At 49.2% G+C, this 26,357-nt stretch overlaps 1 protein-coding gene across 1 annotated transcript; it reads left to right on the forward strand.

Annotated features, from left to right (window-relative positions):
* The first annotated feature begins 16,647 nt into the window (after nucleotides 1-16,647).
* On the forward strand, nucleotides 16,648-19,853 carry SLAMF9 (SLAM family member 9). The gene is given in 5 exon segments (XM_019958325.2): nucleotides 16,648-16,792; nucleotides 17,495-17,523; nucleotides 17,525-17,834; nucleotides 18,822-19,097; nucleotides 19,482-19,853. Coding segments are annotated over 5 exon segments (873 nt in total). The 5' UTR covers nucleotides 16,648-16,740; the 3' UTR covers nucleotides 19,688-19,853.
* Nucleotides 19,854-26,357: the final 6,504 nt, after the last annotated feature.

Consider the following 26,357-nt stretch of genomic DNA (forward strand, 5'->3'; position numbering starts at 1 on the left):
TCCTTCTGAAGCAGGAAAGACGGGGAGCAGGAAAGACCCTTGCTCCTTGGAGACCCTAAAGCCAGGACAACCAGGTGCTGTATGGAAATGTTCCTACGAAGCATCTCAGGATACAGTTGCATGCATGCTCAGATGCTTAGTTGTGTCTGACTCTTTGTGACCCTATGGACTGTAGTCCGCCACCTGGGAAGCCATAACCAGTTAGGGATGGTGCAGTAGTGGGAGCTGGCACTTTCCAAATCTGTGTAGGAAGAGGGAGTAAGGGGGCTCACTCATCCTTCAGGACTCACCCATGTTCAGTCTCTTTTGTCAGGAAATCCTTATTGTCAAGTCTAACGCCCATCACTTTTCTCCACTGCAGAGCCCTGTGATGGAAAGTTTGGTGCATCCTTAGCTTCACATCCCTGTTGTTTTTGTTTTTATGGCGGTGTTCGCATCCCCTTCTGATAACCCTGGGTGGAAATGTCTGAGGGGAAAGCCGTCTGACTGAGGCCTCTACGGCCACCGACTCTGATCAGTCGGTAAGGCTGGCTCTACAGTGCTGAGCTGGTGCTTGTGTGCCATATGTCAAGGCAGGGAGGTCTCAGGGTCTCTTCCCTTCTGCGAATGGCCTTGAACCCCCGCCTCCTCTGAGAGCCCAGTGACAAACATCTGTGCCTAGGCACATTCAGCTTTTCCCTCTCAGCCACTCTATCCCATTCACTCCAGGCCTCTCCAAGTGAAGTCCCAGTCCTGCCAGCTGGAGCTGTGAGTGGTTCTGCTGGGAGCTCAGCGGACAGGACACAATGGATGTTTCCCATAACTGAAGAGAGAAAGATGCCAGAACCAAATTCTGGCAATAAACCCTTGTTTGTGTCTCTGAGGGAAGACTGCGTCTGCTGACCTTGCGTGTCCCCCAGCTTCACGTGGGACCTCGGCCTGTAACTCCAGGGACACAGGCCCACCTCTGCTTTGTGTCTCTCCTGTCTTCTGCCACCAGCAAGAACGCAAGCCTATCATCAGCTGTCAGTCTGCTCATCTACTCATCCTGCTCTGCCTAAGCTGGGGTTGCCCAGATTCTTAATTTCACAGTCTGTTCCTTGCCTCTTTCCCAGCATCCTCCCTATTCATCTAGTGACTCAGCTCCCAGGATCTTCAGCTGCAGGAAGGAGATCTCTGCTCAGGCAATTCAGGTGGCAGGGATTTATGGGAGGATGGAAAATCGGAAATAAAGGTTAGAATCTTTTGTTTTACTTAGCCTTTTGTTAAAACAAGTTGGGACTTCCTAGGCAGTCCAGTGGTTAAGACTCTGCACTTCCACTGCAGGGGGTTCTGGTTCAATCCCTGGTTTGGGAACTAACATCCCGTATGCCTCACAGCTATAAATAAATAAAATAAATCTTTAAAAAATGTGAACGTGATAAAAGCATTAGAAAATGTTTATAAAGAACAAAGAAGCACATTGTGAAAACTGTTTTTTCCCAAGCCTAGTCCACGAGTTACCCAGTCTACCCCCCTGTATTCTAAAGATCTAATATGCCTACACAAACTTATAGATGTGTGAATACGTACATGCATGTCTTTTTATATCTAAATCTATACAAGTAGAGGTATATTGTGCACAAGGATCCACACGTTGTTTTTAATTTTCTTTCACTAAGACTTTATCCTGGGGCTCATTCCATTTGGTATTTAGGGACCTACCTCTTCCTCATGGCTACATTGTATTTCACTATATGGCTGGGCCATACTTGTTTAACTGGGGTCTCCATTAATAAACCATTTAGTTGTTTTTCACTCTTTTGCTGTGTTATATACACACACATATGTGTGTGTGTATACATATTTAGCTTTCTAGATTCTACCTCCTCAACATAACTCTGCCTCCTAGCAGCCAAGGAGGGAGACTCCAGGCTTTGCTGGTATGAGGTGGCCCTTGAGGGTGGCAGGGTGCAGAAACAGAGCCTTCAGCTGGAGATCAGGGAGTGGCATGACTGGGGGAGGGGAGAGACACTACTCAGAAGCCTGGCAGAGGGCAGTGGGCAGTGGGGCCCCTGGGAGTGCTGGGGTGGGGGGGTCCCTAAGGGAGGAGCCTGGGTAGTCACTGTCCTTCCCAACTGTGGGCTCCCCAGCTCCGGTGTCCCGTCCGTCCCCTGCTCACCCTGAGAACCACCAGCCTAGTTGTGGGGAATGAGGCGGAGCTCCTTTGTGAGGTCCAGAGGGGCTCCCCTCCCATCCTGTACTCATTTCACCTCAGTGGGGACATCCCGTGGAACCATGCGGCTCCCCATGGTGGAGCTACCTCCTTCCTCTTCCTAGTGATGTCATAGCAGGATGCTGGGAACTACTCCTGCGAGGCTGGGAACAGTGTCTCCAGAGAGACGAGTGAGCCTGAGACACTCGCGTGGATGGTAGGTCTTGTCCCCCAGCTGGGCTCTGAGCCCCAGCAAGCTGACTAGGGTCAGACTTCACTCCTCTGTGTTCCTCTCACCAAGCCCCATGCTGGGCCCAGAGTATGGGGAGCTTGGACGAGAGAGATGTGTAGAAGGAGAAGAACCTCAGGTCACGTGAAAATGAGCAGTAAGATGGGCCCTCTTCTTACAGTTGCAGATGCTATGGACCCTCTAGAGAACCATTTTCCTGAGATCTCAGTAAATCTGAGGCATGTGGATTTTGGTGTGAGACACAGACAACTTGTCTCCTGTGGATAGGCCATAGAGTGTGTGTTATAAACTGAATGTTTGTGTAACTTTCAAATTCATAGGTTGAAGGCTTAACCTCCAATATGGTGATATTTGGAGATGTGGTTTTTGGAAGGTAATTAGGGTTGGATGAGATCATAGGGGTGGGGCCCTCATGATGTGATTGGTGCCTTTGTAAGAAGAGACACCAGAAAGCCTCCTCCCTCTCCCTCTCTCCCATCCCCTCCTCTTCCCCTTTCTTACCCTCTCCCTCCCCTCCTCCCTCTTTCTCCCCAGACTTGCAGAAAGAAAATGTCATGTGAAGATACACTGAGATGGCTGCTGCTGCTGCTGCTGCTAAGTCTCTTCAGTCGTGTCCGACTCTGTGCGACCCCCATAGACGACAGCCCACCAGGCCCCCCCGTCCCTGGGATTCTCCAGGCAAGAACACTGGAGTGGGTTGCCATTTCCTTCTCCAGTGCATGAAAGCGAAAAGTGAAAGGGAAGTCGCTCAGTTGTGTCCGACTCTTCGTGATCCCATGGACTGCAGCCTACCAGGCTCCTCCATCCATGGGATTTTCCAGGCAAGAGTACTGGACACCGAGATGGCAGCCACCCACAAGTCAAGAGAAGAGGCCTCAGCATGAAGCTACCTTGCTGGCATCCTGATCTTGGACTTCTTGCCAGCAGAACTTTAAGAAATTACATTTCTGATCTTTAAGCCTCCCAGTCTGTGGCATTTTGTTATGGGAGCCTGAGCTGACTAAGACAGCATGTGTTAGAGGGAGAGCAGAGGGTGGAGAGTTCAACTGAAGCGCACACAGGGATGTGACAAGAGAGGCAGGAGCTGGAGTCCCAGGTGCAGATGGGCTCTAGAGACCCACGGGAGGGCCCCCAACCGCAGCTTGGCCCCATTTCTCCCCGGGCCTGCTGATGCCCTCTCCCCAGGACTGGCTGCGCTGCCTTCTCCCCTTTGCTGCTGGGGTGGACTGTCACACTGTCTGCATGTCTCCCAGCAAAGGGGGCCTTGTGGCCATATGGCCTGGATGTACTTCAGGAAACACAGGTCTCCTCTTCCTGGGACTCCCCAGAGTAGCAGGGGAGAAATGGCAGCTGCTTTGCCCAGGTGCTGCCTGAAGGCTTGTGAGAGTGGCTTTGAGACCCTGGACTCTCAATGCCAACTGTGACCTTGATTCGGTATCCTTCCCAAACAGTTCTGCAAAGCTGCCAGAACCCCTACATTTTACTGCATATGGGCTTATCTTAGTCTGCTCCGTCTGGAGAAGATGGCACCTGTCTGAACCCACCTCCATCTCATCAGCATTCCCTTGCCTTCTCTGGCCTCAGAGGGCATTGTCTCTCCTCCCCTCACTCAGGGTAGAGCAGCAACCCTGGCTCCCTCTTCCAGTCCTGGGTACCACGAGGAGCATGACCAGCCCTGGGAAGGGCTCAGGCTGTGGGCTCCAGTCCCTGCTGGAGACCCTCACCTTGATTTGTTCCTGTGGCATTATTGTCAGTCGGGGACTGTACTCAGGAGTCTGGTCATGTTTGGACCGATTCAATTTGATTGGTTGACTCATTCCTTCTTTCCTTGCTGGAAAAAATGAATTTAACACACTGTGTCATGAAGAATTAACTTTCCCAAAGAGATGTCCGGCCTTTGCTATTGGCTACTGGGAAACAATCTTTGGACCTTTAGAATATCAGGTCTGATAAGCATGTCTTTGTTTGCATGGGGACCTTGGCCACCAGACCGTCTAACAGTGTGATCTATGATGAGGGCTTTGGGCCATGCAGTATCATTTCTCTCCCCTAACTTTTGTAAGGACTAGAAACTAAAGGTCAGCCATGAGGGCTGTATGTCATCAAGACACCAGAAAAATGGCACCAAGGTTTGGGTGAGCTTCTCTGTGAGTAATGTCACATACTGATGCCAAGAGCATAACACTGTCCTAGGATTCCACAGGGAGAGGACATGTTTGGTACTTTTCCTGGGCCTCTGCATGTCCTTGCTAGGCTGATTTTAACCTATGAGTGGCACCCCACTCTAGTACTCTTGCCTGGCAAATCCCATGGATGGAGGAGCCTGGTAGGCCGCAGTCCATGGGGTCACGAAGAGTCAGACACGACTGAGCGACTTCACTTTCACTTTTCACTTTCATGCATTGGAGAAGGAAATGGCAACCCACTCCAGTGTTCTTGCCTGGAGAATCCCAGGGACGGGGGAGCCTGGTGGGCTGCCATCTATGGGGTTGCACAGAGTCGGACACGACTGAAGTGACTTAGCAGCAGCATAAAAGCTCTCAGTGTGTGAAACTGAGAGTGGTTTGGGGGAACCTCTGAAATTTGCAATTGGTGTGAGAAGGGAGGATGGTCTTGGTCTTGTGTTCTCTCTAACTGTATGCTTGACTAAACTCTCACACATGTTTTACAAAATGCATTCAACGTGGCAAGATGAGACATTAATCAATTAGGAGAATGAGATTAGAAGAAAGCAGGGTAGGAAGATAAGCTGGTGCCAGGAACAAAGACGGTATCCAAATTGCATGCTTTATATTCTATCCTGGCCATGAGAGGCCACCCAAGTGTCTCTCTACTCTCATAGCAGCAACTCCAAGCGGATAGTGAGGTCAGCTCTATGGTTACAAGACCATTCAGGGAAACGGCCCTGGGCCCTGCCATTCCCGACACTGGGAGACATTTTTCTCAAGATGACACCGTGTGCTAATAGTGAGCAGTGTCTTTAGCAACAGATAGCCCCGTATTCCAGGGCTTCCCCAGTGGCTCAGCAGTAAAGAATCTGCCTGCAGTGCAGACTTGGGTTTGATCCCTGGGTGGGGAAGATTCCCTGGAGAAGGAAAGGGCAATCTACTCCAGTATTCTTGGCCTGGGAAATCTCGTGGACAAAGGAGCCTGGATGGCTACAGTCCATAGGGTTGCAAAAGAGTCAGATACAACTGAGCAACTAATCAACAAGCCCCATTTGCCATAGCCCCACTGAATATTCCTACTTTATAACAAATGTCCACACAGGCTACTGGCCTGCAGTGGGTTCATATATAATGTGGCTTGGTGTTCAGTTTTCTGATCATCCCATTTAACTGGGGTTAGTAATTCTCAGTGGGGACAAAATCCCTTTAGCCCAACTTTGAGGACCTTTGTCAAAGCAAATCATGCCTATTTATAGGAGCATAAGGTATCCTTTTGTGTTTTCAAGGCTCCAAGTTGGGTGATAAACACTATTTTAAAGGATTTTGAGTAGCAGACACTTTTTTTAAAAAGGAAAGTCTTTCGTCCAATAGGTAAGTAAGTAGGTGAAATTCCAACCATTCTGTTTGAACTGTGTTAGAAGTTCTGAGGGCTTCCCCGGTGGCTCAGATGGTAAAGAATCTGCCTGTAATGCAGGAGACTGGGATTCAATCCCTGAGTCAGGAAGACACCCTGAAGAAGGGAATGGCTATTCCACCTGCTCACTCTGTCCCATTTATTTGCCCGTCTGCCACCCCTGAGCAGAGGAACTCCACAGAACCCTCAGGGCTCCAAGGAGTGGCCTTGGGGTTTAAAGTGAGACAGGCTCCATCCTCCAACTTCCACCAGAGCAGTGCACCTTTACCTGTTTCCTGTATTGGGTTTCTCGGAATATTTCCTCTGAGGAAGGGGTTGTGTGTATATTTCTAAAGTTCACAAACCACTGTTCTAAAGGAAGGGCTGGATTGCATAGCTGTTAGGGAACACCTGATCAGATGAGCTTTAGAAAAGCAAAGAGTTAGGGGCAGTACTCCTTGTCACTGCACTGGGAGCCACCAGTCTGGCTATCCCAGTGTCGGAACCATCAGTCCAGGACAATTCTCCTCTCCACTGCTTCTTCCCCCACCCGCAGAGCAGCTGCTAGCAGTGCCTACTCCTAATTCTCTAGTTCCCTTTCTCTGTCACTATTTCCTCTTCTCGCGCATTGAGGGGATCCCCGAGGCCTTCCCCAACTCCTTAGCCATTTCCACAGGTTGGGAGAAAATGTCTCCATTCTTGGTGTTCCGTCACCAGGCTGTTCTCCCCTCAGAGGAAGGAAAGCTCTCAGATCACAGAGATCCTGTGGCGCAATCCCGTGGCTGAAATTCAAGCCACCTTCAGTGCTGTGAGGTCAAGACTTCAGACAGCCCCTCTCTCCCCTGGGAAGAAAGATTGAACCCTGACAGGGGATTTGACTGTGGGGTGTCAAGAAACAGTTATAAGAGAGAAACTCTTTGAGGGAATTTGATAGGGAAACGGAGGTTTTCCTGTTGAAAGTATTTTCTATCTGATAAAGGAAGACCTGCAGCCTTCATCAAGAAAAACATCTTGGCTTTCCTGGTGTTCTAGTGGTTAAGAATCTGCCTGTCAATGCAGGGGACACGGGTTTGATCCCAGGTCAGGGAAGATTCCACATGCCAATGGGCAACGAAGCCTATGTGCCACAACTACAGAAGCTCAAGTGCCCGAGAGCCCGTGCTGTGCAACAAGAGGAGCCACCACAGTGAGCAGCCCTTGCACTCCCGCTCGCCACAATGAGAGAAAGCCCGAGCCACAGCAGAGAAAGACCCTGCACAGCCAAAAATAAATAAATAAAAATGTAAAAAGAAAAAGTATCTAATGTGTATGTGGTGGGAGGTGGTGTTGGTAGCCACAGAAAAGGAGAAAATGAGACTGCTTTCTGAGTTTCAAAAGTGTTGTCACTAAGTCACTGCTTAGTGGATCAGAGATGAGATGTGCAAATCCAAAGAAACAAATGATCAAATGAAAGTATTTACCTTCTTAAAAAAATGAGATGCATTTTTCTAAGAAAAATGTGGTATGGAGGACTCTCCTTGTGACTCACTGCAAGGAGAGTCTTGAAAGTAAGCCCTGACAGGACCACCTGAGTTTTGCTTAGAAAATGTCAGCTGGACAGCAGTGGAGGAGGAGCTCACTACAGAAATGGATGCAACAGGCTGTCACCAAACATTTTATTTTTAGGTTTTAAAAAAACTTTTTATTTTGAGGTATCCTTTTAGACTTACAGATTTACAGAGTGCTTGTATAGCCTTCATCCAGCTTCCCCTAACTAACCTTAGTCCTTCACGTGAGTGATGGACATTTGTCATCAAATTCTTGCATCATGGCTCATCTCCTATATTCTTTTCTTTTTGCTGTGTTCTTTAAAAAAAAAAAAAATCAATTGATTAATTAATTTGGCTGTTCTGGATCTTAGATGTGGCACACAGGATCTTTCATTGTGGCATATGAGATCTAGTTCCCTGACTCAAGGATCAAACTTGGGCCCCCTGCATTAGGAGCAGGGGGTCTTAACCACTGGACCACCAGGGACCACCATCTCTTGTCTTCTAACACCTTGCTCCCTGGGGCTGCCTCCTGCTCACAGCTCCTCAGACTGACCTTGTACAGGGAAGAAATGTCAGGGCAGTGCAACTGAAACTGATATACTTGATCAGAACCCCTTCAATGAGGTATATTTCTTGCCTTCCCCAACCCCTGGGGGCTCCTTCTGTGTCGCTTCGTCCTGTTTTGCTTTCCCTTGCAGTACTTTATCCCTTGACGTTGTTGTGTATTCGTGTGCTGTGCACTGCATATCTCCCTGCAGCCCACCCGAAACTGGGATGTGAACTCCATGTTTCCTGCTCACTGCTGTGGTGCACATCTAGTGCCTGGTACTTTGTTGGAAATTCCTAAATATTTGTAGGATGAGTGGCTGATTTTATATATCAGTTGATGACTGTCCTGATAAGATGAGGCAGCCTCCCAGATTCTGATCATCCCTGGCACATCGATGAACTGGCGGTCTGCAGAGCCGGCCCCTGATCAGTGCTGAATTTGCTGAGAAGAGTATAACTCATTCTGTGCAGAGCTGCCTGGGCGTGCAGCTGGCATCGCTCAGGGCATCCCCCTCTGTTCCCCTCGGGCTCTCTTTGAGCGCCTCCAGTCTCAAATACAAGTTAACAACAACAAATGAATACAAATACAAATTAATAATGACAGCAGCAATACTAACATTCACTGAGGGTTTTCTGTGTTGGGACATCACAGACAGAGTTCTGTTACATCCAAAATTAGTTTCGTCAGGTAAAGTCCTGCCCCCAAGGCTCCAGGAGACCTGGGTCTCAGCCTCAATCATGTGGCCTTGCAGAAGTTCCTCCACCACTCATTCTGTTTGTTTTTTAAATAACAAGTTGGACAAGATTAGTAGATTGTGAACTTTTTTCTTTCCTGTTTTCAAGCAAGTTCTGCATCAGCACGCCCACATGTCAAGGACTAAATGTAGGTGGACGTCTTGGGTTGAAGCTCTGGCCTGGGCCTGCTTTCCTTTTCCGTCCTGGACACAGGGCTTCCCAATTCCCAGGGAGACTTCCGGGAGGACAGGTCCCAAGCCCCCAGAGTTGTCTCATGTTCTAGGCAGCCCAGCCCCAGAGAGCAGCATTTCATGGCTCTACTCAGGGGGAAAGAAACCTTTTGTAATTGGAGACAAAGGCAGCTCTGGCTGGGGAACTTCCTCTCTGTTTCAGTGAAACAGAAGAGCAGGCAGCGTGGGGCATTCTCAGACTGTAGCACACAGCAGAATCCCCTGAGGACCTGAAAGGGCAGGTGGGTTTGCAGCCATCACTCCCTCCCGACCCCACCCTGAGTCCCTGGATCTGGAGTGGGGGCCCGAGGCATCCGCATTGTAAACAGCCCTCTGCATGATTCTGATGCAGAAGATGCAAAACCTACACGTTGAGAATGATAAGCATGAGGGGAAGCAGAACATATGGCAGGGAGTCGATTTTAAGAAAGGCAGACGCATGGTGCTGAAAAGGCAAGTTGAGGGAAGGGTGTGTGTACCTAGGAACCACTCAGGGATTTGGAGTTCAAGGGACTCAGCCCAGCATGCTGCGATTCTCTGTACATGATGCGCAGGAAGGGGTATGGAAAACACCAAGCTGGGCTGAACCTGCCGGCAGCAACGCCCTCTGTGTCCTCAGACCAGGGGCTGATTTACGCTGCTGGGGAAAAGTCTATTCACGTGTCTTATGCTAGAAACTTCCTCCGTAGTATTCTCTTCAATAGACACAGACCCTGGCCCAGTACAAAGAGGCTGCAGTTCTTCACAATTCCCAAGTCCACCTTCTCAACACTTAAACTTTAGTCATAACTGCAACGCACATTCTTTGAGCTCTTGCTGTGTGCCCGTCTGTGCTAAGGGCTTTCCAGGCATCATCTCACCTCATTTTCACAACTGCCCCACAAACAGATGTTGTGTGGATCCCATTCTGCAGATGAAGTTTCCAGCACAAGCAGCTTGGTTCCAGATGTGTTCTCATTTCGCCCTGCCCACCCCACTACCTTCCCCTAGAACTTCAGGGACACGTGGTGACCAGAAAAGCTAAGGGTGGCCTTGAGCTCTTAAAGGTTAGCTATTTGACTATGATTCTTTTTTTAAGGTTTTGCTCCTGTTTTGGAGTAATCACATAATTTACCCTACAAACCAGGATACTTTCTAAGAGTGAAAAGGGACACAATTAATAATTAGCCCAGGACAGCAGACTTAAACTCGGGCTGTCCCAAGAAGCCTGGACACAGAGTCACTGCATCTGTTTCAAACTTTGTCCTGCCCTTGACACAGACACTTCAGCCTTCAGTTTCAGCAGAGAACTTGGCCTCTGTCAACCACGAACTGGTGCTGGCTAAGGGCATTTACCTCTGCGGAGACTGACCCTCGTGCTGCTACAGCTGCTGAACTTCGACACTCCCCGAAGGGAGTTCACAGTGGGGAACGAGGCACTCTGTGCTCCAGGGAGACTGGTGGACCAGGCCTTTAGACGGATGTTTTCAGGAACTGATTTCATGCATCTCCTTATAGGTAGAAAAGCACTAAATCCCATCATGATGACATCAGCTCCTTGTGACTAGCAGAAAACCTTTTGTAAAATGAGTGCTTGATTGCACTGAACTCCCCCTTCACCAAAATCTTGTATATTGACCTTCCCCCAGTACCTCTTTGGAGGGTTTCTCGGAGCAATCTGAGGTGTTGTTTCCCGGGCTACAGCCCTCATGGGTGCGTGCTAAGTTGCTTCAGTTGTGTGACTCTTTTCGACCCTATGGACTGTAAACTGCCAGGCTCCTCTGTCCATGGGATTCTCCAGGCAAGAATACTGGGTTGCTGTGCCCTCCTCCAGGGGATCTTTCCAACCCAGGGATTGAACCTGCTTCTCATGTCTCCTGCATTGGCAGGCAGGCTCTTTATGACTGGTGCCACCTGGGAAGCCCTCAGCACTCATTTTGCCCCCAAGTGAAACTTAACTCTCAACTCTCACGTGGTACATCTTTTTTAGTTGACACCTTCACTTTACAGAGAAAATTGAAACCACCAGACAGGACTCCCCTTCACTCCTTGCCACAGACAAATCTGCCTGCGTCTCTGATCATCTTTTCTTGTGTAAAGAAGGACCATTTTGCAGTCTAAGGCTGGTTCTTTTTTCTGGGTCCTGAATCCCAGTTCCCTGGGATTCTGATATTCTGATATTCTGGGGACGATGGGGGCAGCCTAGCTCCACTGACCATCTCCTTTCTTTTCTGCAGCTCCACTCCCCACTTTCTTCTCTTCTCAGCATTTAAATATGTTCATATCTCCCCCATTAAAAAAAAGAAAAGTCAATAGCATAAACACCAAGGTCCTACTGTACAGCACAGGAAACACTCAATATCCTTGGTGAACCATAATGGAAAAGAATATGAAAAAGAATGCATGTATAGGTATAACTGAATCACTTTGCTGTACAGCAGAAAATAACACAACACTGCAAGTCAACGACAGCAATAAAGTTTCCCTCTACCCCCTTTTCTCTTCACCTCTAGCCTTTATTTCTCCTGCCTGTCAAAGTAAGCTTTTTAAGAGACTATGATTTCTAAGCTCTTGAGCAGGTCTCTGAAGCTCTAAGGTGAGCTGTCTCCAGGGTGCCTCCGGAGCCCCCTCTCTGCTCTTCGCCACCTCCCCCTTGGCCCCACCTGGTCAGGACGCTCAGTGTACTCTGCTCTCTCCCACCCCAGGGATCCTGCCCAGGCTGGTCCCTCACAAGGGACACTCCTTTCTCCTCTGCGTCACAATGGCTCCTCTGGCTGCCCTTCAACAATTTTCGAACTGTTGCAGTTCTCTCCAGCCACCTTCAATTGAATAATCACTCTTTTAACCCTGACATTTTAAACCATCACTGACTCAATGGACGTGAGTCTGAGCAAACTCTGGGAGACAGTGAAGGACAGGGAAGCCTGGAGTGCTGCAGTTCATGGGGTTGCAAAGAGTCAGACATGACTTAGTGACTGAACAGCAACAACAACAAATTTTAAAAGGTAAGTATTGTATCAAGCATACAGGCAGCTCCCTTGATGGAATGGAAGACACATGTAGGTCTCAATGTGCTTTGCTGTGAGAGGAAACTTACCCATACAGCTAATTACCCACACAGCCATTACCCACACAGCTAATGGCTCTGCTGTGTGGGTCCTAGTCTTTCCAGATCTGATGAGAAGCTAAGACAAAGCCTGATCAAAGGTTTGACCCTTTATTATCTCCCCATCCTTTCATCAGAGCAGGACCAGCTTTTCACCAGCCCATGGTTTCCCAAGGCTGTTACATCAAGAGAATTGGAATGGGAGGCTTATATCTCATTAACTTATTTCCTCTAAAGACCCAGGCAGAGGAGACAGTGGATCTAAGTTTGAATGGCTCAACTACTTTATCATATATAATAGTACAACAACCTAGGTTCAACCAAAACGGGACCTTTGGCAAGAACTTGGGTGGAGGTAGTCTTTCTGGGAGACCATCCAGGAAGCCAATATGAAAGAATGAGGAGCATGAGATGGAGAAGGGAGAAAAGCCCATAAAAGTTGTGTTCGTGGTTGGTTATTGCTGTGGGCTGAAAAACCCTGAAGAACAAGCCTCAGGATTATCCCTGGGCAGGGAATAAAGAACGGGCAGGGAGGAAGGGCAGAGAGGCTGGGGCATTTATCCGTCAACTCAGTGTTCCACTGACTCCAGGGGTTACCTCTGGGGTCTGTGCACTCCCCTGCACTTCTTGGCTGCATTGTACCTGGGCTGATGCAATTCCACTGCTGCAGAGAAAACCCTGAAACAGAAAAGCAAAGGTACAAACTTCAGGGTGGAGGTCACAGTCCTGGAACTGTCCACCGCTGTGCTGCAGAAATCAGCTGGGTCAAAGACTGTGGTAAGGGGATCCTCTGTGTTAGCTGGAACTCTCCCTGCCGTGGTTCACTGAAGTGTCCCTGGGACAGGAATGGAGAGATGAAAGGCAACACGGGGGACCTCCCTCTGTGAAATTTACAACCAGAATGAAGGAGAACCTGAGTCATCACTCTCGGAATCTCCCTCATCTATGGAGAGAGGGAGCTCAGAAAGAGGTTTCCTTTTTTTCTATTTTATTATTATTATTGTCTGCACCACATGGCTGGTGGGATCTTAGATCCCTAACCAGGGATGGAACCTCTGCCCTCTGCATTGGAAATGCAGAGTCCTAATTACTGGACTGCCGGGGAGTGCCAGAAAGAGATTTCTTTAGAAAGAACTTTTCATTGTCATTCCCCGTCTCATGGGCTTCTCAGCAGTAAAGAATCCACCTGCCAGTTTAGGAGCTGCAGGAGACACGGGTTTGATCCCTGGGTGGGAAATATTCTCTGGTGGAGGAAATGGCAACTCACTCCAGTGTTCTTGCTGGGATAATCCCATGGACAGAGGAACCTGGTGGCTTACTGTCCATGGGTTGCAAAGAATCAGACACAACTGAGTGGCTGAGCACACACACATCCCACCTTATCCCCCAAAGGATAAACGATGTTATGTCTGACCAGCAGCCAAAGGAGGGGTCTTCAGGAAAAGGACACTGTGAGCTTTGACATGCATGCCTGCAGGTGAGAGTCCAAGGGGACCGGAGTGTCAATCAGGCTTTGGAGAATTAAAACCAACTGTGGAGTAAGATGGGACTCCCATGAGGCAGCCAGGAAGGTGGTGCTATGCTATAGATCTCAGAATCTGTCAAAGCTAGGAATGTTTTGGTGGGCAACTGAGGACCACCTGTGAGACACAGCCTGCTGCTTGGTAGGCCTGAGTGCCATACAATAGGGACAGTTGAAGGGGCGACGGGTGGAGATGAGATGTACAACCAGATGTCCAGGGGCTGAGGAAAGACTTTCAAAGGATGACTCAGAATAGAGACGCATCCTTCCTGGGTCAAGAATAGAGAGAAGGAACCAGCAGAAACGTGTAAAAACCCACAAAACTGATCCTCAATGGAGTCCTTCTTAACCATCTGCCAGACTCACAGAGCGCAAAGACACTCAGCTGGGTGAGAACGATTCCACCCTCTCCCCTCCCTGCCCACCCTCCTGGAGATGGGGAACATGAATTGGGGTGGGGGCAAGTTGAAGAAAGCAGAGGGAGAGTGAAGCTGAGCAGAGAGCAGGGCTTCTCCCACTCTCCTGTGTAAGCTTTTAGCCTGAAACAGACATAAGCCAGGGCAAGGCGAGACTGCTCAATTCTAGGTAAGTTTAGAATTTTGTATATTACATGGGAAAGAAGTTCTCATTTCTGAACTGAGAGCAGAAAACCAAAGCCGAGGTTCTCATCTGTCACAGGGGAAGATCACCCCACTGAGTAAGAGTGAAGAGGCAGTGAGAGATGGAAATGGAGCCGCATTTGGGTCGCAATCCATGAGCCAGAATGAAAAATCAGACTTCCGGGGCACTTGAAAATCATACTTGGAGAAGGGCTTTCTCCACACTGAACTTGGAGGGCTTAGTGAGGGTGGGTTGGGGGCGGGAGGAAGTGATGGAAATTATTTCTCTCTGCTCAATAAGTATAATGTACCATTTATGGAGACAGGTGTTTAATCAATCTGCCCATAGTCACCTTTTGTCTGATCAGCATATTCACTGCAGTGGCCCTGAAGGTGCCCCTGAATCTCTTTTGAAGAGAGAACTCGTCTTCAGCTTCAAGGGGTGCAGTCAGCTGGCAGCCACCAGCTGCAGCACGTGCAGGACCCACGAGAGACCCATGCACTTCCTGGGCAGCCCCAGCCAATGGCCGTGCATGGTGAGAATGTGGGAGCTCCACGCCAGGGCTCGCTGCTGAGTTAGTGAGACTGTCTGCTCAGCATCACAGTCCCAGGCTCTCCTTGCTCATTTCTGCTCCCTTCCACTTTTATCTTTTATGTTCCCCTCACCCTCCCTCGCCCACACAGATTAAACCTCTTTTACTCCTAACTCCATCATCTGCTTCTCAGAGAACCTAACTTATGCTCATCTTTTCAACTGAATTTTTTTTCTTCTTTGCTTTAATACTATTTTTATTTTTTTATTTTATTTTTTCCCCTTTTTATTTATTTATTTATTATTATTATTTTTTTTTACTTTAAAATATTGTATTGGTTTTGCCATACATCAACATGCATCTGCCATGGGTGTACACGTGTTCCCCATCCTGAACCCCCCTCCCCCCTCCCTCCCCATACCATCCCTCTGGGTCATCCCAGTGCACCAGCCCCAAGCTTCCTGTATCCTGCATCGAACCTATTTTTAAATGAGATTATGTTAAAAAAGTTTTCATACTCAGACTGAGACCTGATCTACATTTTCAAAAAACCCCAACCCCCAAGATTTGATAATTATATAAATTGAACTTTAAGAACTGTCTGCTTCATTCTTGTCTTCCCTTAGCATATCTTACTCATCCTTGAGGTCTTAGCTTAAAAATCATTTCTCCTCGAAAGCTTTTCCCCAACCCTCCTGACTTCAGCTTTGGTAAATCCCTCTGTCACAGGTCCCCCCAGTTTCCCTTTGGTAAGACTCATCAAACTTGCGGTTACTTGGCTGTGGTCAGTTGTTGGCCTCTGCTATCCATAAAGCCATGATCTAAAATTCTTGGTCACTGCTAATCACCCAGCACTTAGGACAGTGCCTGGGCCAAGGAAGCTATTCAATAAATACCTAACTGAGTGTCAAATCTGATCATCTAAAGTATGGGATATTGGCACATATCTGCCTCTAATTGTGCCCTTCATCTTAAGGGCATCACTCTTGCTCCTGATTACAGCAAGACTCATAGAATTGAGTACTAGAAGAAACTTAAAGATTATCCCATCTGAGCACCCATGGATGCCAGACATGCTGTAGAATATTCAACAATCCAAGATTGTCCAGTCTTAGTTTGAATACGAAGGACAGAAAGTACTTTCAAAGGCTACCCATTGTGTCCTGGACAGCTCTGATTGTCAGATTTCCTAGAGCTTAGTTCATTTCATATTCTCACAGAATGATTTAATATTTTTTGATAATATTGACAACATAGATAGGCTTTCTGGTCTAAACCGAGTGTTAGTCACTCAGTCGTGTTTGACCCTTTGCAACCCCATGGAACTTGGGGTTGGGGGAAGAAGTCAAAATTTCTCTTCCTATGAATAGTCTCTCAAATGGGAACCTAGCTAACTTGAAATAGAAAAACTTCCTTCATTCATACATGCCAAAAATATCAGTTGGGCGCTAAATGTGTCTAGCATGGGAACCAGCATCAGTAGGACATAGAGAGATGTCCCAAAATATGGAGTCTGCCTGGGGAGATAAAGATGTTTATAAGATCAAATGATCACAGCAACATAGGAACTGCCAAGGGAGATCTGAGGCAGAGTATCCTGAGAGCCAAATCACAGGGTGGATAGAAAGTGTTTGAAGAGCTTGGGGGAGGTGGTAGTCTGGGAAGCCTGGGAATACAGGGGGCAGGCATCTAGGAAGGGTTCATTTAGGAAGTGAGATTTCAGTTGAGTACTATGGACAGGAAACATGAGGCAGTGGGTAAACCACCTTGCCAATCAGGCTGGAGAGATGTCTTCCCAAGATGGACAGGGAGGGGCTTGGTGAGATGGGGAAGTTAGAGGACAGCTAGCTGGGGGAACCACTTCCCTCTCCCCAGGACTGTCAGTCTGCTGCCAGCAGCATCTTGTCAGCTTGTCTTCCTTAGAGCCTCCAGGGCTGACCAGGTCACACTCCCAGGACACAGGCTACTGGCATGCGAGCACTTCTGTGGCTGCTCCTCCTCGTGCTGTCCCAGGAAGGTGAGACAGACTGCCAGCTTCAGAACAGGAGTATCTCATTTCCTCTCTGTGCTCCTGTTCTGCTGGGCCTTGGGCTAGCAAGTCGCTGCCTTTGGGACTGAGTCCTTCAGCTCCTCTGGAGTAAAGAGGACTAGGGTGTGACTTTAGTGCAGTAAAAAGAGATAAGGATACCTGTGGATACAGAAGGGGAGCAACCCCAAGGACAGCAAATGGAGAAGAGAGAACTTGGAGGGTGAGGTACAGATGGAAACCCAACCCTGGTAGGTGCTCGAGTCAGGTGCAGCGAAGAGCTAGAGCCAGAAGAGGCAGTTGGAGGATGAGATTGATTGTGAGTCACAGAAACTACTCAACTGAGACTGAGACCACGCCCCACCGCCAGTCTCAGCAGCCCAGAGACACCACTTGTGTTGTTTCCATCTTTCTGAAGTTTTATTTATTTATTTACTTACTTGGCTGTATGGGGTCTTAGTTGCAGCACATGGGATCTTCATTGCGAGTCATGCAGATCTTTTGTCGAGGTGCACGAATTATCTCTCGTTGTGGCGTATGGGCTCCGTAGTTGTGGTGCTCAGGCTTAGTTGTTCCCCAGCATGTGGGATCTCAGTTCCCTGACCAGGGATTGAACCTGCATCCCCCGCATTGCAAGGCAGATCCTTAACCGCTGGACCACCAAGGAAGTCCTAATCTTTTCTTTCTTTATCTGCAGCTGAAGGGTACTCTGGAGATGGTGTGGATCCTGAGGAAGTGGTTGGGATCCTTCACGAGTCCATCAGCCTGCCCCTGGAAATGCCATTTGATGAGGAGGTTGAGAACATCATCTGGTCCTCTCACCAAAGGCTTGCCACTGTGGTGCCAGAGAAAGAGGGACATCCGGCTACCATCATGGTGACCGACCCTCGCTATGACGGCCGAGTAAGCTTCCTGGAGCCCACCTACTCCCTCCACATCCAAAATCTGAGCTGGGAGGACTCAGGATCTTACCAAGCTCAAGTCAACCTGAGAACGTCCCAGGTCTCCACCATGCAGCAGTACAATCTGCGCGTCTATCGTGAGTTTATTGGGAACAATAGCGCTGCCTTTTCTGACTCTCCTGAGATTCCTACACAAAGGCCTAAGGGTCTTAGGACTCGGGGTTTCGGCTTGAGGGCCTGGGACTGGAAAGCATTCTGTCTCCAGTGTGTCTGACCTCACCTGCAGGTAAAGTGACCTGGAGTAGCAAGGCCCTGGGCTCTGAGCAGTGTCTGTGGATTGTTGTGAAAGGAGTCAGGGGCTTTCCCTACAGACCTCTTAGGAAGCCTTTCTGTTCCTATGAGATTTTGCGTCCTGGGCATGAATGCCACCTCCATATATATATATATATGTTTTTATTGGCTGTACTGGGTCTTCACGGCGGTGAGCAGGGGCTTCTCCTGTTGCAGAACAGGGGCTCTAAAACACAGGCTCAGGAGCTGTGGTGCCCTGGCTTAGTTGCCACGTGTCATGTGGGATCTTACTTCCCCAATCAGGGATCAAACTCAAGTCCCCGGCACTGGAAGGTGGATTCTTAACCACTGGACCACCAGGGAAGTCCTGCCACCTCCATTCCTAAGCCTTTTATCCTCCTCTTTGATTTGAGGGCTACTAATCAGGGTCTCCTGTCTACCTGAACCCAAATTCCCTCTTAATGCTTGTGACATTGACTGATATTCTACCTTGAATCGTGCATACACTAATTAAAAGTGCCCTCAGGAGGGTGATAATATTTTCTAGGATCAAAGAGGCAGGAGAGTTTGAAGGAAGGTGGGGTGCAAAGGTAAGAGAGAGAAGGCAAGGCGTAAAGCAGAGGTAGAAGATGCCAACAGCAGCTCCGTCATCTTGGCAGCTGCCCTGGGAACCACAGGTTGGATGGTGGCTGGGTGCTGTTAGTTTGGCTCCTTCCTCGTTTAGGTGAAGCAGGTCTCAGTGGGCAGCATCAGTACCCCAGTGTCAAAGAATTTAGGAAAACAGAGCCAGTCCCTGATTACTTAGAGGGCCTTTGTGTTTCTCCTTCATCTAGAACGCCTGTCACAGCCTCACATGACAGTGAAGTTTGAGATCCCTGGGGAAGAAGGTGCCTGTAATATATCCCTGATATGCTCTGTAGAGAATGCGGGCCTGGACGTGACCTACACCTGGATATCCTGGGAAGATGGCGCTGACACAGCCCATGAAGGCGCCATCCTCAGAGCATTCTGGAGGCCTGGGGACAAGGCTGTCTCTTACACCTGCAGGGCCAGCAACCCTGTCAGCAACATCACTTCCCGTCCCATCCAAGCTGGGTCCTTCTGTGCAGGTACCAGGGTCCCAGAGACAGTCCCTGAGTCACTGCAGGGTCTCAGGGTGACCACACCCTTCTCCTCAGGAGAGAACGTGGAGTCTAGAACCTAACCCCTCCCGTACAGACTTGACCCCTGGATTGGGGAGGGGCTTCCCTTTTCCTTGTGCTCACAGCTTGGAAGCTGGGAAGGTCCCTTCTAGTCCCTTCTAGGTTGAGATTACTCCCCAGATCACAACCTCTGAGATTCTGTGAAAAGAATATACATCTCTGAGATACTTGCCAAGGAATCAGCTGACAGTGAACCTGAGACCTCCTCGGTGGAATTTGGGGTGGGTGTCTTCCCCTAAATCCAGACCTTCCCTCTGGTAAGCCCCTCTCTCCTTGCCTTCTCTGCCCCAGATCCTGGCTACCCTTTGGAGAAGGCCTCCACTTCCTTCTGTCTTCTGGCCAAGGGACTGCTCATCCTCTTGCTTTTTGGAACTCTGGCCGTGGGCTTCTGGTTCATCCGAGTCCAGACAAGAGGCAAAGTGCTGAGAATGAAGAAACTCAAGAGAGACAGAATGAGACTGAGAAGGAAGGGGCGGCCTGGCCCCAGCCTGAGCTGATGGCCCCTGGGGGCCCCTGTCCTGAGCATTGCTTCTTCTCAGCCCCAGCGGAAACTTCCTCCTCCCCAGGCTCATCTATTCCCAGGGGATCAAAGGGCGGGCATCTCAAGGGCCATGCTCCCAGAGGGAAGATTGTCTGGCAATAAAGTCAAACCGGGTGACTCCACTCTGGAGGAGCTGTGTAGTCTTTCACTGGGTAACTCTGGCAAAACCTGCTTTCTTGCCTTTCCTTCCCTTCTAGGTGACCCCCTCCATGCCACCTGCTTTCCACAACTGCGTTTGGAGAAGAAAGTGAGTCTAAAAGACCTCCTTACAATGCGGTGTTGGTACGTTGTTATTCACGCCTAACCCATTCCCCACCAACACACATAACATTTACACTTCAATAAGAAGAGTGAGAGATTCCTTTTAATCTAAATGAAGCTGTGACTCCTGAATGGGAAATTTCAGGCACCAAGAACTCTGCATGAATGTGGTATTATTCCTATTATTCCTACCAATTCTTCTGCTTTCATACCCTCCTTACACCCTGGCCAATGAGTTCACTAAGCGACTCACCCACCCGATGTTAATCTACCGACTGTCCTGCACAGGGAGCTATGAAGCACCCCAGTGCAATCCTACTCTGGGTCTCATTTGAGCCTGGTGACCTTTCCATCATCTCCCTGATGCCAGTTGCTCTGGGCCTCTGGTGCCTGCCCCATAGAGATGGCAACTCAGTTGGATTAATAGCGTAGGTCTGGATACTTCCCTGGTGATCCAGTGGCTAAGACTCCATGTTCCCAGTGCAGGCACCCAGGTTGGATCCCTGGTCAGGGAACTTAGATCCCATGTGCTGCAACTAAGAGTTTGCAAGCTGCAACTAGAGAGTTGGCATCCTTCAATGAAGATCAAAGATCTCGTGTACGGCAGCTAAGACCTGGTGCAACCAAATAATTCAATAAAGTAAAAATAAATATTTTTAAAAAACAGCAGAGGTTGAGACTCTTGACCCCTGTTTGTATTTGGGATTAGAGTCCTGTCTATCCCTTACCCATAGATTTCCATGTCTCACACCTTCTCTCTGGACTGTTGTCCTGGGCTGCTGCCCCCTACACATATATTACCCTCCCCTCCTCCTGTTCTCCTGGCAAAGACCTTTAATTTTATGTTCTTGCTCTTTCCCAAGCCCAGTGATCAATATGAATTCCTCACCCTCTGCCTAAGTCTTGGTCATCCTCCCCAAATCAGATCTTGTGAATGCTACTTAATGTAGCTGCCGTGGCAGGGTGCAGAGTTGGGGGTGAAATGCGGAGGGGACTGAAGGCCACTCATGCCACAGGACGTGCTGAGGGAGTGAGTGACCTGGAGGAGGGTGGTGTGGGATACTGTAGTGTCACGGTCTTCGTAGACCGGGACCTGGGGACTGGAGTCAACGAGAAGAAGGATGCAGGATCCCAAGTCTCGAGTGAAACAAGGGTCCTTTATTTGCAGAAATGCATGCTTATATATCTTCAGTAAAATGATTACTCAGCCATTAAAAAGAATGAAATTCCACCAATTGCAAAAAATGAATAGTCCTAAAAGGTCACTGAAGAGTCACTGAAGGGAGTCACTGAAGGGAGTCACTGAAGGGGATCCAAGCAGGTGCTCTGTCCCATGATCTCAGTCCTGAGAACTGCGTGCAGCTCTGCTCGTTCCTGTTTCCCAGGAACTGATAAGGAATAGAGAGTCCTTGGGAAACGGCACACAAAAGAAGAAAACAACATATTGGATCCCTTAAAGTTGAGCGTCCCCTGACACTGTATGGAGAGCCCTGGGTGGGATCCCAGGAGATCTGGGCTGTGCTCTGCCACTGGCCTCTGGCTTGGGACACGTGGTCCAGCAGATGTCCACAGAGGCACCGTCCCTTTCGACTAGAAACACGCCCTTTGAAGAGAGCAGGCACAGGTACAGCTGACTGGTGCTCCAAGGTTAAGGGAACGCCTTGGCTCCGACAGGGGCGGGATGGGCTGGTAACCCCAGCGAATTTTAGAGGAGGGACTGAGGGGTAAAGACAGGGCTGTGTGGCAGAAGCCATGCCAGACACCTCTCTGCATTTCTCTTTCCCCTCTCAGTGAGGAGAAGGATACTGACCTCCAAAGTGTGTCCCAAGAAAAAGAACACTGAGACTGTGGAGGGGCAGATGGACTCACGTGGGACTGTAGGGACCAAGGATGTCTTTGGGGAAACAAGACACAGGGGACTTCCCTGGTGGTTTGATGGCTAAGGCTCCATGCTCCCAAGGCAGGGGGCCTGGGCTCCATCCCTGGTCGGGGAAGTAGATCCTACATGCCTCAACAGTGCACATGGACCAGGCACTGGGACGCCCCAAGAGGAAGCCTCCAGCAAGGGGCATGGAGGAAACCAAGAGCCAGGGCTTCCAGGGACGGAAGGAAGCAGAGCCAGGAGGCAAGCGGGGGCTTCCTGTCTCGATTATTGGGCGGGAGATGGAGCCCTGTAGGGCTTGGGGAGGAGGTGGTGAGGTTGGGAAAAGAAAAAGAAAAAAGGGAAGTTTAGTTTCTAAGTCCACTCCCCAAAGAGTTCCTAAGACTAGCAAAGGATCCACTCTATTCCCTGAGGGTCTGACTCATTGTCCCGCTGGAAGGCAGTCCCTGGCCCGAGGCTGGTTCTCTGTGCCTCGCTTTGGGCTGAGTAGTTCCACCTCCAAAAAGGCATGAAGATCTAGGACCAAACCTGCAGCTCCCAACTCCTCTAATTTCTTTAATAGCTTTCTGGAAACTGAGTGGAAAAGGCCACTGGCCATCTTGCATACATGGGGGCAGGTCTTTTCTTGTGAATTTCAGAGTCTGGCACAGGAGATCAATAAGGGAAGGAATGGTCTCTGTACAGTCAGCTGATGGCCCTCCCTAAAATACAAGGGAGCACCTCTCACACCCAGTCTGAACGGAGAAAGGCTGAGGTCCCCAACCAGCCCAGAGCACCTGGATGCGGAACATTCAGACTTTGAAGAAGGTGGAATACAAGCTCAGAAAGACTCGGGCCTCTTCCTCTACAGAAAACCGGGATAATAATCAGCTGGTAACACTTTGCTTTTTGCAAAGTTTACTCTGTTGAATGGAGAAGGCAATGGCACCCCACTCCAGTACTCTTGCCTGGAAAATCCCATGGACGGAATACAAGCTCAGAAAGACTCGGGCCTCTTCCTCTACAGAAAACCGGGATAATAATCAGCTGGTAACACTTTGCTTTTTGCAAAGTTTGCTCTGTTGAATGGAGAAGGCAATGGCACCCCACTCCAGTACTCTTGCCTGGAAAATCCCATGGACGGAGGAGCCTGGGCTGCAGAGTCAGACACGACTGAGCGACTTCACTTTCACTTTTCACTTTCATGCATTGGAGAAGGAAATGGCAACCCACTCCAGTGTTCTTGCCTGGAGAATCCCAGGGACGGGGGAGCCTGATGGGCTGCCGTCTATGGGGTCGCACAGAGTCGGACACGACTGACGCAACTTAGCAGCAGCAGCAGCAGCTCTGTTGAAACAGGTGAAAAGCAAACTGAGGGGAGGAGGATAACACTTAAGCGCCGAAGTGTCAGGCACTGGGCTTGCACTGGAGAGGCGGAAAAGATACTCTCTGCCCTTGGAACTCTTTGTGGGGTGTGTTAGATGTAATTACAGTGAGGTGTGACAAGGGCTTCGGGTGAAGGTGAGGATGTGGTGAGAGTTCAGTGATGATGTCCTGGAGGGAAGAGGTAACAGAACTTTGACCTCTGACTACCAGTGAGTTCCCAGGGAAGGGAGAAAAAGGACTTTGTAGCCAGACAGAAAAGAAGAAAGCCATTGATAAGTGAACAAGCACCATGAATTCAAGAGACTATGAGGCCATGCGCTGCGCCCTGTGATGAATGGGTAGTCTGGAGAGGCAGGCAGGTCTTCTCTGATAGGCTAAGGGCTGAGGTGGGGGTGGTGGGGATTTAAGGATGAAACAAGACCAGCTCTACACCCTCATGGAGCTTTGGTCTCACTGGCTTAGAAAACAGGCATGCCAACAGCCACGAAACAATCAATGATGAATGGTAACTCTTTTCTGATCGGGTGACAGGACCAGTGCTCGTAGCAATCAGCAAAGTCTCTGGAATTGACAACATTGTCTAGTCTTCCTGTCAACAAATTGAAAATATGTGGGCTGGTTTAAGCTTTGGCAGGATGATGCTAGGTAGAATCCTAGCAGATTGAACAAATTTTTCCAGAAAATAATATTTATGGATAGGATTTTTTTTTTTTTTTTTTTTTTTTACCAATTTTCACTTCCAGCATGGTGAGGGAGCAAGTTAGGGTCAGGTTCCTTTTCTTACCAGAAAGCTGACAAGATGCACCTGAATCAGAGCAAAATGATGATAATAATAAAATACAAAATTAGCATCTCCCCCCCTCAAAAGAGAAAAGACTGTATCTTAAACTTAAAAAAATTGAAAACCATTTCAAATCCCAATTTTACAAAAAGTTATTTTAATGTCCAAACGAAATTAACTTATCCTCAAGAAAATACTGGAGACAGTGGAATTGAAACCTTTGAACCAGAGATGGAGCCCATTCTCACACAGGGGAAGGAGATCTTTTGTATTGGTTGGTGAGGGCCCAAGATATAACAACCGTCACACTCTTCCGCCACCTTCCCCAGGCATTCTGCTTGGCCTTGCTTTCCTCTTGTGTTCAGTAACACGTTTTCATTGGAGTCTTAGCACTGTTAGGTCAGTTTGTCACATTGTAACATTTGAAGGGCCACTTTGAGAGACTTTGCTGGAGGGATAGTGAGAGACATCATTCCATTGCTCTTGCCTGCTCCCCTCCTTCACTCCCTTCCCACACTTTCACCTCAGGTGGTGAAAAACACCCAGATCTTTACACCTTTAGAACTTTCCAGCAGTCAAGTCCCTGAAGATGGAATGAATTACTACAAGGGGTGGTAAGCTTCTTGGCCCAGAATTTAGTCAGAAAGGGCTGGATGACCACCCGGAAGGGAGGATGTGGACGGGATACTGGTGTGAGCTGTGGTCAGACCCATCCTGTTGGGTCTTCTGGGTGCCAAGGGTATGACTGGGAATCAAATGCCTGGTGAGTGGCAGGAGTTCAGACTGGGGTGAGATTAGCATGCTGCTTTTAGGGAAGGCTTCCAGGGGAGCACCAGGACAGGTTTTTTTTGTTGTTTAGTTGCTCAGTCCTGTCCGACTCTTTGCAACCCCATGGACTGCAGCACACCAGGCTTCCCTGTCCTTCACCATCTCCCAGAGATTGCTCAAACTCATGTCCATTGAGACAGTGACTCCATCCAACCATCTCATCCTCTGTTACCCCCTTCTCCTCTTGCCTTCAATTTTTCCCAGCATCAGGGTCTTTTCCAGTGAATCAGCTCTTTATACCAGGTGGCCAAAAGACTGGAGCTTCAGCTTCAGCATCAGTCCTTCCAGTGAATATTCAGGACTGATTTCCTTTACGATTGACAGGTTTGATCTCTTTGCAGTCCAAGGGACTCTCAAGAGTCTTCTCCAATACAGCAGTTAGAAAGCATCAATTCTTTGGCACTCAATCTTCTTTATGGTCCAACTCTCACATCCATAGATGACTACTGGAAAAACCATAACTTTGACTATCCATACCTTTGTCGGCAAAGTGATGTCCCAGCTTTTACGCTATCTAGGTTGGTCATAGCTTTTCTTCCAAGGAGCAAGCATCTTCAAATTTCAGATTTCTGGTAGGGAAGGAGTCATGACCCTGCATCCCTAAGACAGCACCAAGTTGAGGAAGCAGAGAAGGCTGCAGGGCTGACATGCAAGATGTGTTTCTGCCTGAGTCTGAAGTCCCCAAGGTGGGTGGGTTTGATGGAGTCTAGGCTGGGTTTCACTCCAGCTCTGCCCTGTGCTCTTGGGCAGGTTACTTCACCCTGTAGAACCTCAGTTTTCTTATTTGTCACACGGAGCTTTACCTACTTCACAGAGTTTCCGTACAGGTCACATAGGAGTCCTGAAGCAGGTAGTCCAGGATCTGGCTCCCTGCAGGGGCTCAATAAGTGATCATTCCTTTCATTCCTCCTCTCCCAATCTCCCGTGCCAGGATGTCTCTCTCTAGTTTCTTCCCTCTGGACTCGTTTCTTTGGGTGGTTGGTGCTGGGAGCTGACTTGGCAACCTCAGGCTGGGAGCGCTGCCTTCCCCTCCGCACACAGTGGGAGGCGCCTGGGCAAGATTTGGGAGCTCGCCAGTGCAGACAGGTATTTCCAGTCCGGCCAGAGAAGAATATGTGGAGGTGGAGGTGGCGATGGGGATGGGGGAGGAGATCAGAGGGGCGGGGTGGATCCCCTGGGAGGAGGGCGGGGAGTCCTGCTCCCTGCCTGGTGCTTCTGCCCTCCAGGCTCGGGTTTCAACCCTAGCTGCCGCATCTGCGGTTAAGCCCGTTAGGCGAAGGGAGGACGTCTAAGGTGGCTTACCCAGGAAGGAGGGAGTGCAAGGAACCAGCTACGGGTCAGCTCCTGCGACCCCAGGAGCCCGGGCCTTGACCCGCTTAGCCTCGCAAGCTTGCAGCGGGAAGCGGCCGGCCGATCCGTCTTTCCACGCTTCGTTGTATCGAGCTCCACCAGGGGGCGACCCGGGCCCACGTGCCACGGAGCCCTGCTTTCCCGAAACTACAACTCCCA

This window comes from Bos indicus, chromosome 3 (genome assembly GCF_029378745.1).
Source record: "Bos indicus isolate NIAB-ARS_2022 breed Sahiwal x Tharparkar chromosome 3, NIAB-ARS_B.indTharparkar_mat_pri_1.0, whole genome shotgun sequence".
Classification (NCBI taxonomy): Eukaryota; Metazoa; Chordata; class Mammalia; order Artiodactyla; family Bovidae; genus Bos; species Bos indicus.